Below are 12,342 nucleotides of genomic sequence, written 5' to 3' on the forward strand. Positions count from 1 at the left end.
GTGTTAACTTCTATTTAAGCACCCTTTTCACTGAGATTTGTCTTACATGCAAAAGATATAGATAATTCTTTTCACAGACAAGGAAGCAAAATTAGGCTCTTTTTTTTTTAAATATTCAAATTTCTTAGTTAGGCTTTTGGTTAAGGAAGTAATGTAAACCAGAAGTATAAACCATAAACTTTTTTAAAGTTTTATTCCCCAAGATTATGTGGAATAAACCATAATCTATTACAGGTAACTTTCCACTCCTAAGAAGTGTGGTTGAAGTCATAAAACTAAATTTAAGGGTGGGAAAGACAGAAAACATACAAACTGTCAGGAAAACTGCATGTCGAATTGGGAATTGGGTAGGGAGGTGGATTATTCACAGTGGTTCTTAAACACAGGAATTTGCAGACGGTCGAAATGAAATCTCTTTCCAATTTTTCTGCGTGTGAGAAAAGAGTAGGCTAAGAGTTGGGATGGGACTCTCACAAATAACAACTTTGTAAGTGTTCATATGAAAGCTCTAAATGCTTTCGACTAGAATTGTTCCTGAAAGTAGAGATTTTATGTACTTGGGAACAATTTTTCACTTTAAGATGATGAAGTTAGAAAAAAACATTAAAAGCAAGCTAAGTGAGTAACACTGAGTTTTAGAATACATTAACAATAACAGGAATATTGGGGAAGGCACAATATTACTTTTTCTTTAAATTTTACTATAAGATACAACAATTGGAAACAGCACTTCCTTGAATACTTTATACCAAATTAGATGAACATACACATTGGTCTTATAAAACAGGAAATGTACCCCACCTCAGGTAGACTACACTTATTACACTGGCTAAGTCAGGCCCATATTCATAACGAACGCTTTGCCATCCTTTGATAACTGGTTAACATGCAAACAGCAGGCTCAAAGTGTGTATGTATCGAAGGGGTGATATCAATGAGGGAGGAAAGGATGACAAATTTAAAAACATCTGAAATTTGAACCTACAAAATTAATTGTGCATAATACAAATAAAATAGTTATGATGTATAGTCACACATAGAATCACAGCACAGCTATTTTAAGATTCCGACAACCCATCAGTTGAATCTTTTCAGCACTTCTCACTTTCTGATCAGTCCCAGTCATGTTTGAGAAATAGTTCATTTGTCTTAAATTTATTAGGATAGTGTTGGAAATTATTTCCCAAGACATCAGTAGCTTCAGATGTAAAATCAAAGTTCTCTAGCATCCTAGTCCTCAAGTTTCCTTTAAGAAGTATTATTCTTAGCAAGATTTGCAGAACCCAGTTCTTCAGTTTGGGCCTAATGGTATATCAGAGTTTCTTGATGTCAGCACTGTTGACATTTTGGGCCAGAAGATTATTTGCTGTGGAGGACTGCTCTGTGCCTTGTAGAAGGTTGGGCAGCAGCATTCGAACGTTCTGGCCTCTTCTTAGTAAATGAGAGAGGCATTCTGGCCTCTACTTAGTAAATGCTAATAACGCCCTCCCTAGTCATAGCAACCAAAAGTGTCTCCAGACATTGTCAAATGTCCCCTAACGGAAGAGACAAAAATCACTGCCGGTTGAGAATCACTGATATAAAAATTACCCTCACGTGAACCTGAGAGAGATGTTCCCTCGTGTTTTCTTAAAAATTCTTATCTGGAAACAAGGAGACACGATTATTTGGATTCATTTTCTGCAAATCTTACACTTGAGTGCTAACCTCATAAATAATAGAGGCTCATTAAATATGTGTCGATTGATAAAGACAACAGAAGTGTCCAGATGAATATGGGTCCCTCTTTTGTGTCCAGAATACTGCCCCATCTTCTATCTTTATGAGTGATTCCTTCCAAAAGGCTGTAGCAGTACAGACTTTTAGCAAAAGCTGTTCTAAGGTAGATTCAATATTAACTCAAATGTAGCTAAGAAATTCGCAGCTTACCACTTATTTGATGACCACACTGCTTTAAGGAATGTCCAGAAATTGCACCTGCTCGATGTACTTTTGGCAAGGTTCCTGTAACACTATCTTTCAAGAAGCAGCCAAACCTGTTTTAAAAGTAGCTTTATTTAGGAAGTAGAACAACAAACATACATTGAGGAAATGTCTAGCATTTTCTATACACTAACATAAAACCAGGAATAAGGGAAATAATATAGCTTCCCCAAAACTTGCTGGAAAGAACACTCTTAGAGGTAATTTTATAACATCCCCATAATATTTAACTTCAGCATTGCGTTTTCTTTACACTCATATTTTTTAAGTACAGGAAGTCAACCACATTGAAGAGTTAATGACTTTTCCTGTATTCTTAAACCTTCAGGCAACTATGTCCTTAATTGGTAATTATTTTTGCAAATACTTTCATTTACTTAAAAAATTAACTTAGTGATAAGAGCTGGATCTGTATATTGTGTGTTCATCTTGCTTATTAACTCCTTGTAGTCTGCACTTAATGAAAGACTTCCCTCTGTCTCAAATGTCAGCCTCCATGTTAATTTCATTATTTATAAGAATTCTAGAACCTACTTCCACTTTTAAGATGATGATCCTCACATACAATCTGGGTTTTCTCTACAAGTTTAACATGTAGGATCAGAGAATGACTATCCAATTTCTAGTTCACAAACTCACGTGGAGAAGATGAGAAAAGAGTTATGAATATGGAAATGGGAAGAACAAAGAAAAGCTTATTCTTATTCAAAATGAAAATCATTAAGATGAAACTGTAGCTTGTGATTAATAAGCATCTCTCTGATGTAATACAAATTGTAATTACAGCCGGGTGCGGTGGCTCACGCCTGTAATCCCAGCACTTTAGGAGGCAGAGGCAGGTGGATCACAAGGTCAGGAGTTCAAGGCCAGCCTGGCCAATATGGTGAAACCCCGTCTCTACTAAAAATACAAAAATTAGCCAGATGTAGTGGTGCGTGCCTGTAATCCCAGCTACTTGGGAGGCTAAGGCAGGAGAATCGCTTGAACCTGGGAGGCGGAAGTTGCAGTGAGCCAAGATCGTGCCACTGCACTCCAACCTGGGTTACAAAGCAAGACTCCATCTCAAAAAAAAAAAAAAAAAAAAAATCATAAGTAGTATTTTTCCAATACTTTTACAAATCTCCAGTTAATAATACATATTCACACAAGCACAAGCACACATGAACACACACATACCATACATAGCATCATGCCATAGGTGCCCAAACTGGCTCACTTTAGGCGTCATTCAGATCTGCCCTGTCCCAAAATCACAAGTTCTAGATGTTTCTCAATTATATTCTCCACAAAATGCTTGTCTTACGTTATTTCCTTCGGACTGTGCTAGCCACTAATGTGATCACAGGTCACACAGTTAAGTCTGTTTCTTTATTCAGATGAAATGTTCGCCTGTTAGACGCTTTCTGGAGACAATCTCTTAGCCCAACGATGTTCAAGCATTTTGAGGCTTTGAATAGAAAATGACTAACTTCTACTACTTTAAATAAACACAGTGATTGTTTAAAATGCAATTTCTAGTCCCAAGAAACTTTGGTTCAGCAAATCTGGGTTGTTGCCGAGGAATCTGCATTGGTAAGAACCACTTGAAGGGATTTTGCTGAAGCTGGTCCTTGAACCCCGTCTGAGACAGAACTCTCAGTTATACTACGCCTCTTTGCACAAAACCGATTCAGTTTAGAAAAATGGCTTCTCCAATAATGAAATATCAACTTTTACCTTTTCTCCATGTCATTGATGGAACTTGCTGGAAGAAAACTGAATAGCAAACACCTTGGGTGGAATGTGCACATCATCCGGCAGTGCTGGGCGTTCGGGGTGTACATGGAAGCTACATCCCCACCTCTGAAGAAGGCGTTTTCATATAGTTGAGTCAGACATCCTGTGATAGAACCATAAAAGTTAATTTGAGATAATTCAAATAATAATTTTAACAAAAAGATATCTGTTGTCTTAACTTCTCCCACTGACTGACTACTCCAAGACCTGTGTAATATAATTCTAATTATGCTGAGAAAATAAAATATATTAAGGCAACCATTTGAACAATGTAGATTGTTATTTAATTTTCTGGGCACTTCTGCATTAAAACTTTGGCTTATTTTCATTAAATTGCACAAAAATTTGCACATAAATTACCCACAATAAAATAAAATCCTAACTTAGTTTTTCCCTGTTGCCTGACATGCTATGAAAATATCATGCCTTAAAAAGAATAATATTTGCTCTATTTTCAAAACACTTTGGTTACAAACATCTCCACCAGCTTCTCACAATTCTGTAAGGGAAGTTAGAAGCAGGTTTTGTTATCTGCATCTGGATTAGGTTTTTTGAAAGAAAGTTAAATAACTGAATCTCAGGGCATACAGACTTGCCCAAGATCCACACACTTAATGAAAATCCTGCAACAGTCACCCAGCCCTGACTCCCAATCCTGTGTCCTTTTCTAGCATGCAGTGCTAAATATTGTTCCGCATCTCAGTATGATTCAAGCAAACTGACAATATTTTTTACTCATTTTTAAGATAGTTTAAGCAAATGCATGCATATGCTAAATGGAAAGTAAATTTTGAACTATTTGCTGTTTGGAATTATTCCCAGCTCTAAAATACACTGCACCCCACCTATTATTAGAGAATTAGGTGTCATTACTGCTTTAATTTGTAAATGTGGATTTACCTGGAAAGACTCTCTTCCAAGTCTGCTTAATGAGCTTTCCTGGTCAGCCAGCATATTCATTTCAGTCAGTCAACTGACCATTAACCATGGCTACTCCGATGACAACCTGTCCATTCGCTGGGGCAGTAGTTACTCTTCAATTTAAATAGTACCTATTTTTTTATTGCCTTTGAGGGAATGGGCAACTTAGACCACGTGCATTTTATTAAGCACTGGAGAGTGCCATCTTCTCTGCACAATCCTACCCCCTGGGAATTCTGGCCCTGAGCCCCAGTCTGACCACCCAACACAGCAAGACTTCTATCCCTCTCAGAGGTGCGGCCAGATGACCACCTCTCGGGTAAGGTTTACATTTGGGAAGAGCACAGATCTCTTCAAATGGAAGCTTTGGGGAATACAAGTGTATTGCCTAGATTTCATGTATGCACAAAGCATGGAGGCATTGGTTTAGTGACAATACAGGTTACAAAGAGGTCTGTTTTGTCAGACAGTTGGTGGTTTTGACTGACTCATAATTATCAAGCAGTCACTCCTCTTCCAGCACCTAGGTTCACACGCAAGGATGCACACAATGGCTGGTGCTGGCCCAGAGCTTCCCATTCTGCCATTGAGCCTCTGTGACCTGCCATGTGACTCAGTCAGGGAAGGGAGTGACTAGAAAAACGCCAACTTTGTTGCTGAATGGAAAGAAACTTCTAGTAGGTGTTCTTGCTTATCCTCCTAAGTTGGTGATCATGCTGATAATGATGATCATGACAATGATAGCCGTGTCTGTACTGTATTTTGGAGCATATGTAAAGTACTGTTATATAGTTTATCTCATAATGATGGTGGCTTTCAAAGCTTTCACATGGGCTCCCATGTCCACGGATTTTGGGCAGGTTATTCAGTCTTGTTTAACAATTACATAAACAATAAGGAGAAGAAAAGTACTCTAATTTTAAAGAATTAGTGGACAAATATGAAAAGATAATTTACAAAAGAAATAGAAGTGATTAGTAAGTACACGAAAATGGGAAGAATCACAAATACAGGCAAGTTAAAACAACTAGAAGCCAGTTTTCCATGAGATTAGTAAAAATGAAAAAGTAAATAACCAGTATTTGTATACTGGTTTTGATTGCAAATGATGGAAAACCTAGTACAAAGTGGCTTGAATACAAATGAAATCTATTGGTTCAGGAGCCAAAAAGCCCATGGTGACTCTGGCTTAAGGAGTAACCCCACATTGTGCTCAACGGATAGCATCAGTGGACAATAGTCTCCTTCCGCTTGCTCCAGTCATGGTGTTACCATTACTCTCAAGCTCCACATAGTAGCAAAATAGGACCAGCAGCTCAGGCCTCTGTATTCTCTTATGTTTCAAGTTAAATTGGAAAAAAAAAAGTAAGAGTCCTATTTCTAGACGTCTAAACAAACGCTTCATTGCAAGATGTTGGCTCTGATTGGGTCACTGCAGTCAGCAGGATGTGTGCACTTCCTGGTTCAGCAGAAGAGTCAGGGTCACCAGAACCACATGGACCAAAACTGAGAGGCAGTAGCTCTGCAGAAATAAATTAGGATACTGTTTCCAGAAAGATCAACATGTCGGGATGCAAAGCAACAGAAGCCTGTTAGAGTTGGCCTAAGTGGGGTAAATGAGGACTCTTATTAGCTGGTAGAAGAAGTCAACTAGGGAGTAACTTTTCTGAAAGATAATTTCATGATGCCACACCATAAAACCTTCTAAAATATTCATACCTTTGAATCTAGTATTTTTATTTCAAAAAATGTATTCTACAGAAATAACTAAGTGCATAAGAATGTGCACACAAACATACCATAAAAAGAGAATAGCAAGCTCCAAAAAATGTCATTTATTTGCACCAAAAGGTAGCTGTAAGTGGAAAATGCAAGTCAAAGAGTATCCATAGTTAATAACTCTTTTTTGTAAAATGTGCAAATAGGCATATGTAGAAAAATATCTGAAAGACTAAACAAAAGATGTTTAACAATGACTGCTTCTGAATTTGGGGACTACATGCAATATGTAGTTTATAGTTTTTTGCTTATTTACATCCTTAATTTTCCTAGCCATAATCATGATTTATTTTGCCAGAAGAAAAAAACAGAAAATGAGAAACCACCTGGAGGTGGCCGTGGTTCACAGTATCCCTGGCTCATGCTCCTTTTCAGTTTTCAGTGGGTTTGCACATGGGTTGGTAAATTACGGTTTAGAAAAGCAATCAGGGTTGAGGGACAGACACAGGGGAGTTGTGATTTAGGGGGAATCAAAGCCTTTTTTCCTGGAAAAGTAGTCTCTTTATGAATGTAAACCTTCCCTGTAGACGTTTATTGTAGCCATACGAGAGGAAAGTTAAATACTCATTGTTATGTGGCCCTCTTAAGTCACCATAGACTCAGAATCATGCCTTGTGGGGACACAGAGAAAACTCCCTCTATAGCGATTAATGAAATGTCCAGAATCATTTTTATTCTCCAAAAATTAATGATATTAATAGAGAAATGAGATCGAAATCTGGTGTTGAAAGTTATTCACCTAGAACTATCCAAATGCCTGGTTTGCTAAGTTAAATTTAAACCAGGTACTTTCATTTTTGAAATGGTTCCCTGGCTGTCCAGAGTAAAACTATGTATCATGTACCTAACAGATACTTGGATTGGACCCAGACACTATATAATGCCCAGCACTCTTTTGAAATTTCAGATAATGTTTAATTTTTTAATGTTGATAAAAATAGAGGAGTAATTTTTTTGTTTTGAGTTTTGTTTTGCAGAGTGTCATCTGTGAACAGAAGTTTTTATTAACACAAGTCCCAAGACATTCCCGCTTCTGAGCTCCTTCCTCTGGTCTGCAATGTATGTATACAGCAATATATCTCACAAGTCGTACTTGTTCTGGAACATTAAATAGACACGTGTCCTGAATCATCAGGGACTATCTCCATCCCCGAAGCTGTATGTTCAATAGCTTTCTCCAGAGGTGGTGCGACTTGCTTGGCTACTCCTGTCTTAGCCTGAATTTCATGCTTTATAGATAATTCACTTACCACAGGAAACTGTAGCAAACAAGGAAATGAAATAAGTTGCTTGCTTGAATAAAATCATTCTAAAAAAGAAAACAATACATAACTCTGTTGGTTTTAGACTGCATTTAACATAAATCTTAATTTAAGGTGATACAGATTTTCTTGTAAATGTCTGAATTACAAGACAAAGCACACAGTTTCTGGTATAGAAAACAAGGGGTTTTTTTCTCTACATTTGTGTCTAGGGAGTTGGAAAGTTTATAATGCTTCCCAAGATACAAATTGAGACCTCCAGACTACTGTTGTGTTTATTGTTGATTGGCAAACTCTGTGGCTAGTAATGTTGGAAAGGGAATTGGTAGAGAGAGAGATTAAACAGTTATGAAACCTCTTGATTTGAGCAAAAAGAAAATTAATAAATAATGGCAATAATGTCAGTCCAAAAATCCCTAAGTAAAGAAAACCTCTGAAAATATTAAAGCCCAATTAAAAATTTTAAATCAATCAAGTATTCTTTTTGATTTAAAGTCATCTTACATTTAAATATTTCTACATAAAGGAATATTAGTTCCTTCTCTACTATCTATATACTCAGGAAATTAGAATATAAATGACTAATTTTCTCATAAAGTAAAAAACTATACTTTAAAAATTATAGTTTCTTTGGAAACAATCAGAATAATAGAAATTTGCTACCTGAAAACACAATTGCTTCTTGGAGGTGAGTCTCTTGTCACTTAAAAATGAACGGTCTTCAAGCTGTTCTAATGTGGCACCGCAGGCAATGTTTTCCTTGGCTTCGATATTGACTTTGGGTTTCTGCCAACAGTTTCAACTTTTTGTCCTGTCAACATATTCCGTGAACATCCTATCCGTGTTCAGCTGTTAAGTATATTAACTATTTCAGGGAGTGATGTCAGCAAGAACCGGAATAGGAGTTTGTCAGAACAGGAGTTTCTAGTGCTCATCCATGGCAGAAACATCAATTTGAATAAGTATCCATGCACGAAAATAACTTCACTAGAGCTCAGGAATCAGGTGAGAGGTTATACCACCCAGTTGCAGCACAGAAGTAAGAAAAGACACATTGAAGTGCATAGGAAGGACAATTTCACATTACCAGTGTCACCCCACCTTCAAGCCTGGGCAGCACAGCATGGAGAGAGATACCCTCTTGCATGGAAGAGGGACAGTTAAGATAGCACCCACCTTCACCACAGACCCCAAGCACCAAGCCCACTCCAGTAAACCCCGGCACCAGGATTCAGGCCTGCCACAGGCCAGACTGGCCTCTGTGGCCTCAGCCCCATGCTCACCCCAGACCAGGTCAGCCCCTGGGGGTCTAGACTCCAAGGTGGCCACAGAAGACCTAGACTTCAGACCTGCTCCAGCTCTAGCCTGGCCCCCAAGACTCTAGCCTCCACATTAGCCCCAGCAGCCCAAGGCTCCAAGTTGGTACCCATGGGCCTAGAATTCAGGCCATCCCCTGCAGATCCAGCACCAGGTCAGCCTCCAGAGATCTTGGCCATGTGGACCCAGATGCTGGGCTCACCCCAGTGGACCCTGGTCCCAGGACAGCCTGAATAAACTCAGGAACAGGTCTGTCCCCATGAACTCAGGTGCTAGGTGATCCCCATGTTAGGCTGGCCCCTGCAGACTCAGGCTTAAGGCTCATTTCAGTGCCAAGTCAGCCCTCAAGGATCCATGCTTCAAGCCAGTCCTTGTGCACAGAATACAGACAACCACAATGAATGAACCCAGAATCCAGCCCTGCCTACCTTAGAACTCCAACAGAAATCCTGTGCATAGACCCCAACAGACAGCCCACCCATAATCTCTGGTCAATCTGACTAGTGAACGGCTTCCTCTACTGAAGCTAGTATGTAAAGACTGAAATAGGTACCTACTTCAATGCAAGGCCACACTGATCACAAATAATCAGGGAAACAAGAAACCACCAAAGGAAGAAAATAAAGCAGCAGGAGGCGACTCTAAAGAAATGGAGATCTATACTGCATGACAAAGAGTTAAAAATAATTATCTTAAGAAAGCTCAGTGAGCTACAAAACAATATAGATAGTAAACAAAATCAGGAAAATAATACATGAGCAAAATTAGAAGTTCAACAAAAAGATAGATAGGAACCATAAAAAGAACCAAACAGAAATTCTCGAACTGAAGAACACAATGACTGAATTGAAAAAATTCACAAACATCTTCAGCAGCAGACTTGATCAAGCAGGAGAAAGAATCAGCACACTCAGATACAGGTCATTTGAAATTACCCAGTCAGAGTAATAAAAGGAATGATAAAGATTGCAGAAAAGATCAGTGACACTGTTGTTGTTTTTAAAAAGATAAATCAAGAAATCTTTAGCCTAATTAGGAGAAAAAGAAAAAACTCAAATAAAATTGTAATTGAAGGAGGAAACATTACAATGGATACCACAGAAATACAGAAAATCATGAGACTACTATGAAAAACAGTACATCAACAAATTAAATAACATAGAAGAAATAGATAAATTCCTAGGAACATACAACCTACCAAGACTGAATCAGGAAGAAATAGAAAATCTGAACAGACCAATAATAAGTAAGGAGATTGAATCAGAAATAAAAACTCTTAACTAGGAAAAGCTCAGGACCTGATGTCTTCATTGGTGAAGTCTATAAACATTTAAAGAAGAATTAACACAAATCCTTCTCAAACTCTTTCAAATAATTGAAAAGGAGGAAACACTTCAATCTCATTTAATGAGGTCAGCATTACTTTGATAGCAGAGCCAAACAAGAACATCACAAGAAAACAAAAGTAAAATTATAGATCAATGTTCCTGATGAACATAGATCCAAAAATCCTGAAGAAAATCTTAACCAGACTAAATTCAACAACACATTAAAAGGATCATGATCAACCGAGCCTGGGACGCAAGGATGGTTCAACATATGCAACTCAATAAATGCTATCTACCACATTCACAAAATGATGGATAAAAATCATATGATCATCTGAAGAGAGGCACATTTTTAAAATAAGACCGTCATGTCTAAATATTGTGATAATTTTTCTTCCCGGTAAGATCTATACTATCTGTGTGACCCTTATTGAAGGAAACAAGTTATCACAACATTTGTATATAGGAATCTGAGTTTCATTTAAGTATAGCCTTTATTTCTGTGAAACATAAATTGAGTAGTATCAGGAAAGGCTGAGATCAATAAATCCAAACCCCAACAGAAAGAAAGTGATGGGTAAAGAGGAGAGATAACAATGGGAAGGAGAAAGAATGTGCCAAAAATTTATCTACTAGGATAAAGAGAACAAAATCAACAGCTGAAGACTGGAGTTCATTCCAAAACTGAATTTGGCCCAAGGAAATAACCATTTGGTGAACTTCTGGACAAGAAACTGAGGCAAGAATGCAACCAGTCCATTTCAGTAATTAAGGATGAGAGATTTATCCCTGAAATGTGACATACAGGTAGCCAACAGGAAAATGAACCTGGTTTAATTAGAGAAGGAGAAAAATGACTAATTAGTCCGGAGAGTCATCAAGGCAGAACCAAAAAACTGGACTGATGTGTTAGGTTAAGCCTAGCTGTATTCTAAAATAATGCACTGTAACTTTAATTTTCCTACTATCTAGAAAGGAGAAAACTCTGCATTTTCTTAAATGGTATTGCATTTAAATGACTGGTGGGCATATATGCTGATAATCCAATCTAGAGAATTATTGAACAGCACAAAGAAAATAGGGTGAAGACCTAAGATCATATCCAGAGAATGGGGGCCCTTCCTTCATCCTGCGGCTGACCTGACACACACTAAGTTGCTTTTGGTCATAAATGAAAGACAGTCCTTGTAAGCAAATGGCAATATATTGGCTCTTGGGTTCCCACATAGGGTAGACCCACCGCACGTTGGCCAGGGCAGACATGCAGTGAGCCTCAGCATCACCTGCCACGTGGGACGCAGACTCCTCCAGGATTCTGGTCATTTCTTCTGCCTGCTTTTTCTCTACTCATCACCCAGCAGCTGCTCCAGAGATTCTACTGCTGATTGATCTTGAGTTTCACAACGTGGAGTTTCCACCACAGAGATTGTATCTCTTCTTCAACTGCAGCTGGGAAAACTCGTGGGGGAGAACTTGAATTTAACCTTGCTTGGGTCACTCAACAAAGGTTGAGAAAGCGGGATTGCCTAAGACCATGGCAGCTCCAATAGAAACCACATATTTACAGTGTGTGTATGTTGGAGAAGGAAAAAGATGAGAACAGAAGAAAAGCCAGTAATTCATTGTAGGATAATTTCAAAAATAAAGAGTGCTGCTCCTAGAAAAAGAGGGTGCCTAGGCAGACTAAAAATGTTTAAATGTATCACTCAGGCATTAGATGCTGGAAGGAAAAATGTTTTGATCTTCTAGAAACATTCCAGATAAAAATGGATTTTTATGACCAGCATCTCTTGTTGGGTCATTTGGTCTGGAAACTGACATCCCCAGCTGCCTGTGACAATGCACAGAACCCCAGATCAACAGTCCATCACCTGGAGAGGTGTCTGGACTCTAAATCCCCGGGACCAGTGATGCCTGTGGATTTTACTGATTCCCAGTAGCTGAGTTTACTTTGTGCTTTCAGCTGAGCAATATGT

General features: G+C 38.3%; 1 protein-coding gene across 2 annotated transcripts in view; it reads right to left on the minus strand.

Annotated features, from left to right (window-relative positions):
* Nucleotides 1-12,332, minus strand: part of LOC105466552 (kallikrein B1) — a 34,406-nt gene extending 22,074 nt beyond the window's left edge. For both annotated transcript variants that reach the window (XM_011715500.3, XM_011715499.3), the window contains exons 1-4: nt 8,385-12,332; nt 7,710-7,768; nt 3,700-3,862; nt 1,930-2,036 (exon numbers count right to left, since the gene is read on the minus strand). In XM_011715500.3, the coding sequence (XP_011713802.2) occupies nt 1,930-2,036; nt 3,700-3,862; nt 7,710-7,767 (328 nt within the window). In that variant the 5' untranslated portion in view covers nt 7,768; nt 8,385-12,332. The remainder of the gene's footprint in view (nt 1-1,929; nt 2,037-3,699; nt 3,863-7,709; nt 7,769-8,384) is intronic.
* Between the last annotated feature and the right edge of the window lie 10 nt (nt 12,333-12,342).

Source organism: Macaca nemestrina, chromosome 3 (genome assembly GCF_043159975.1).
Source record: "Macaca nemestrina isolate mMacNem1 chromosome 3, mMacNem.hap1, whole genome shotgun sequence".
Classification (NCBI taxonomy): Eukaryota; Metazoa; Chordata; class Mammalia; order Primates; family Cercopithecidae; genus Macaca; species Macaca nemestrina.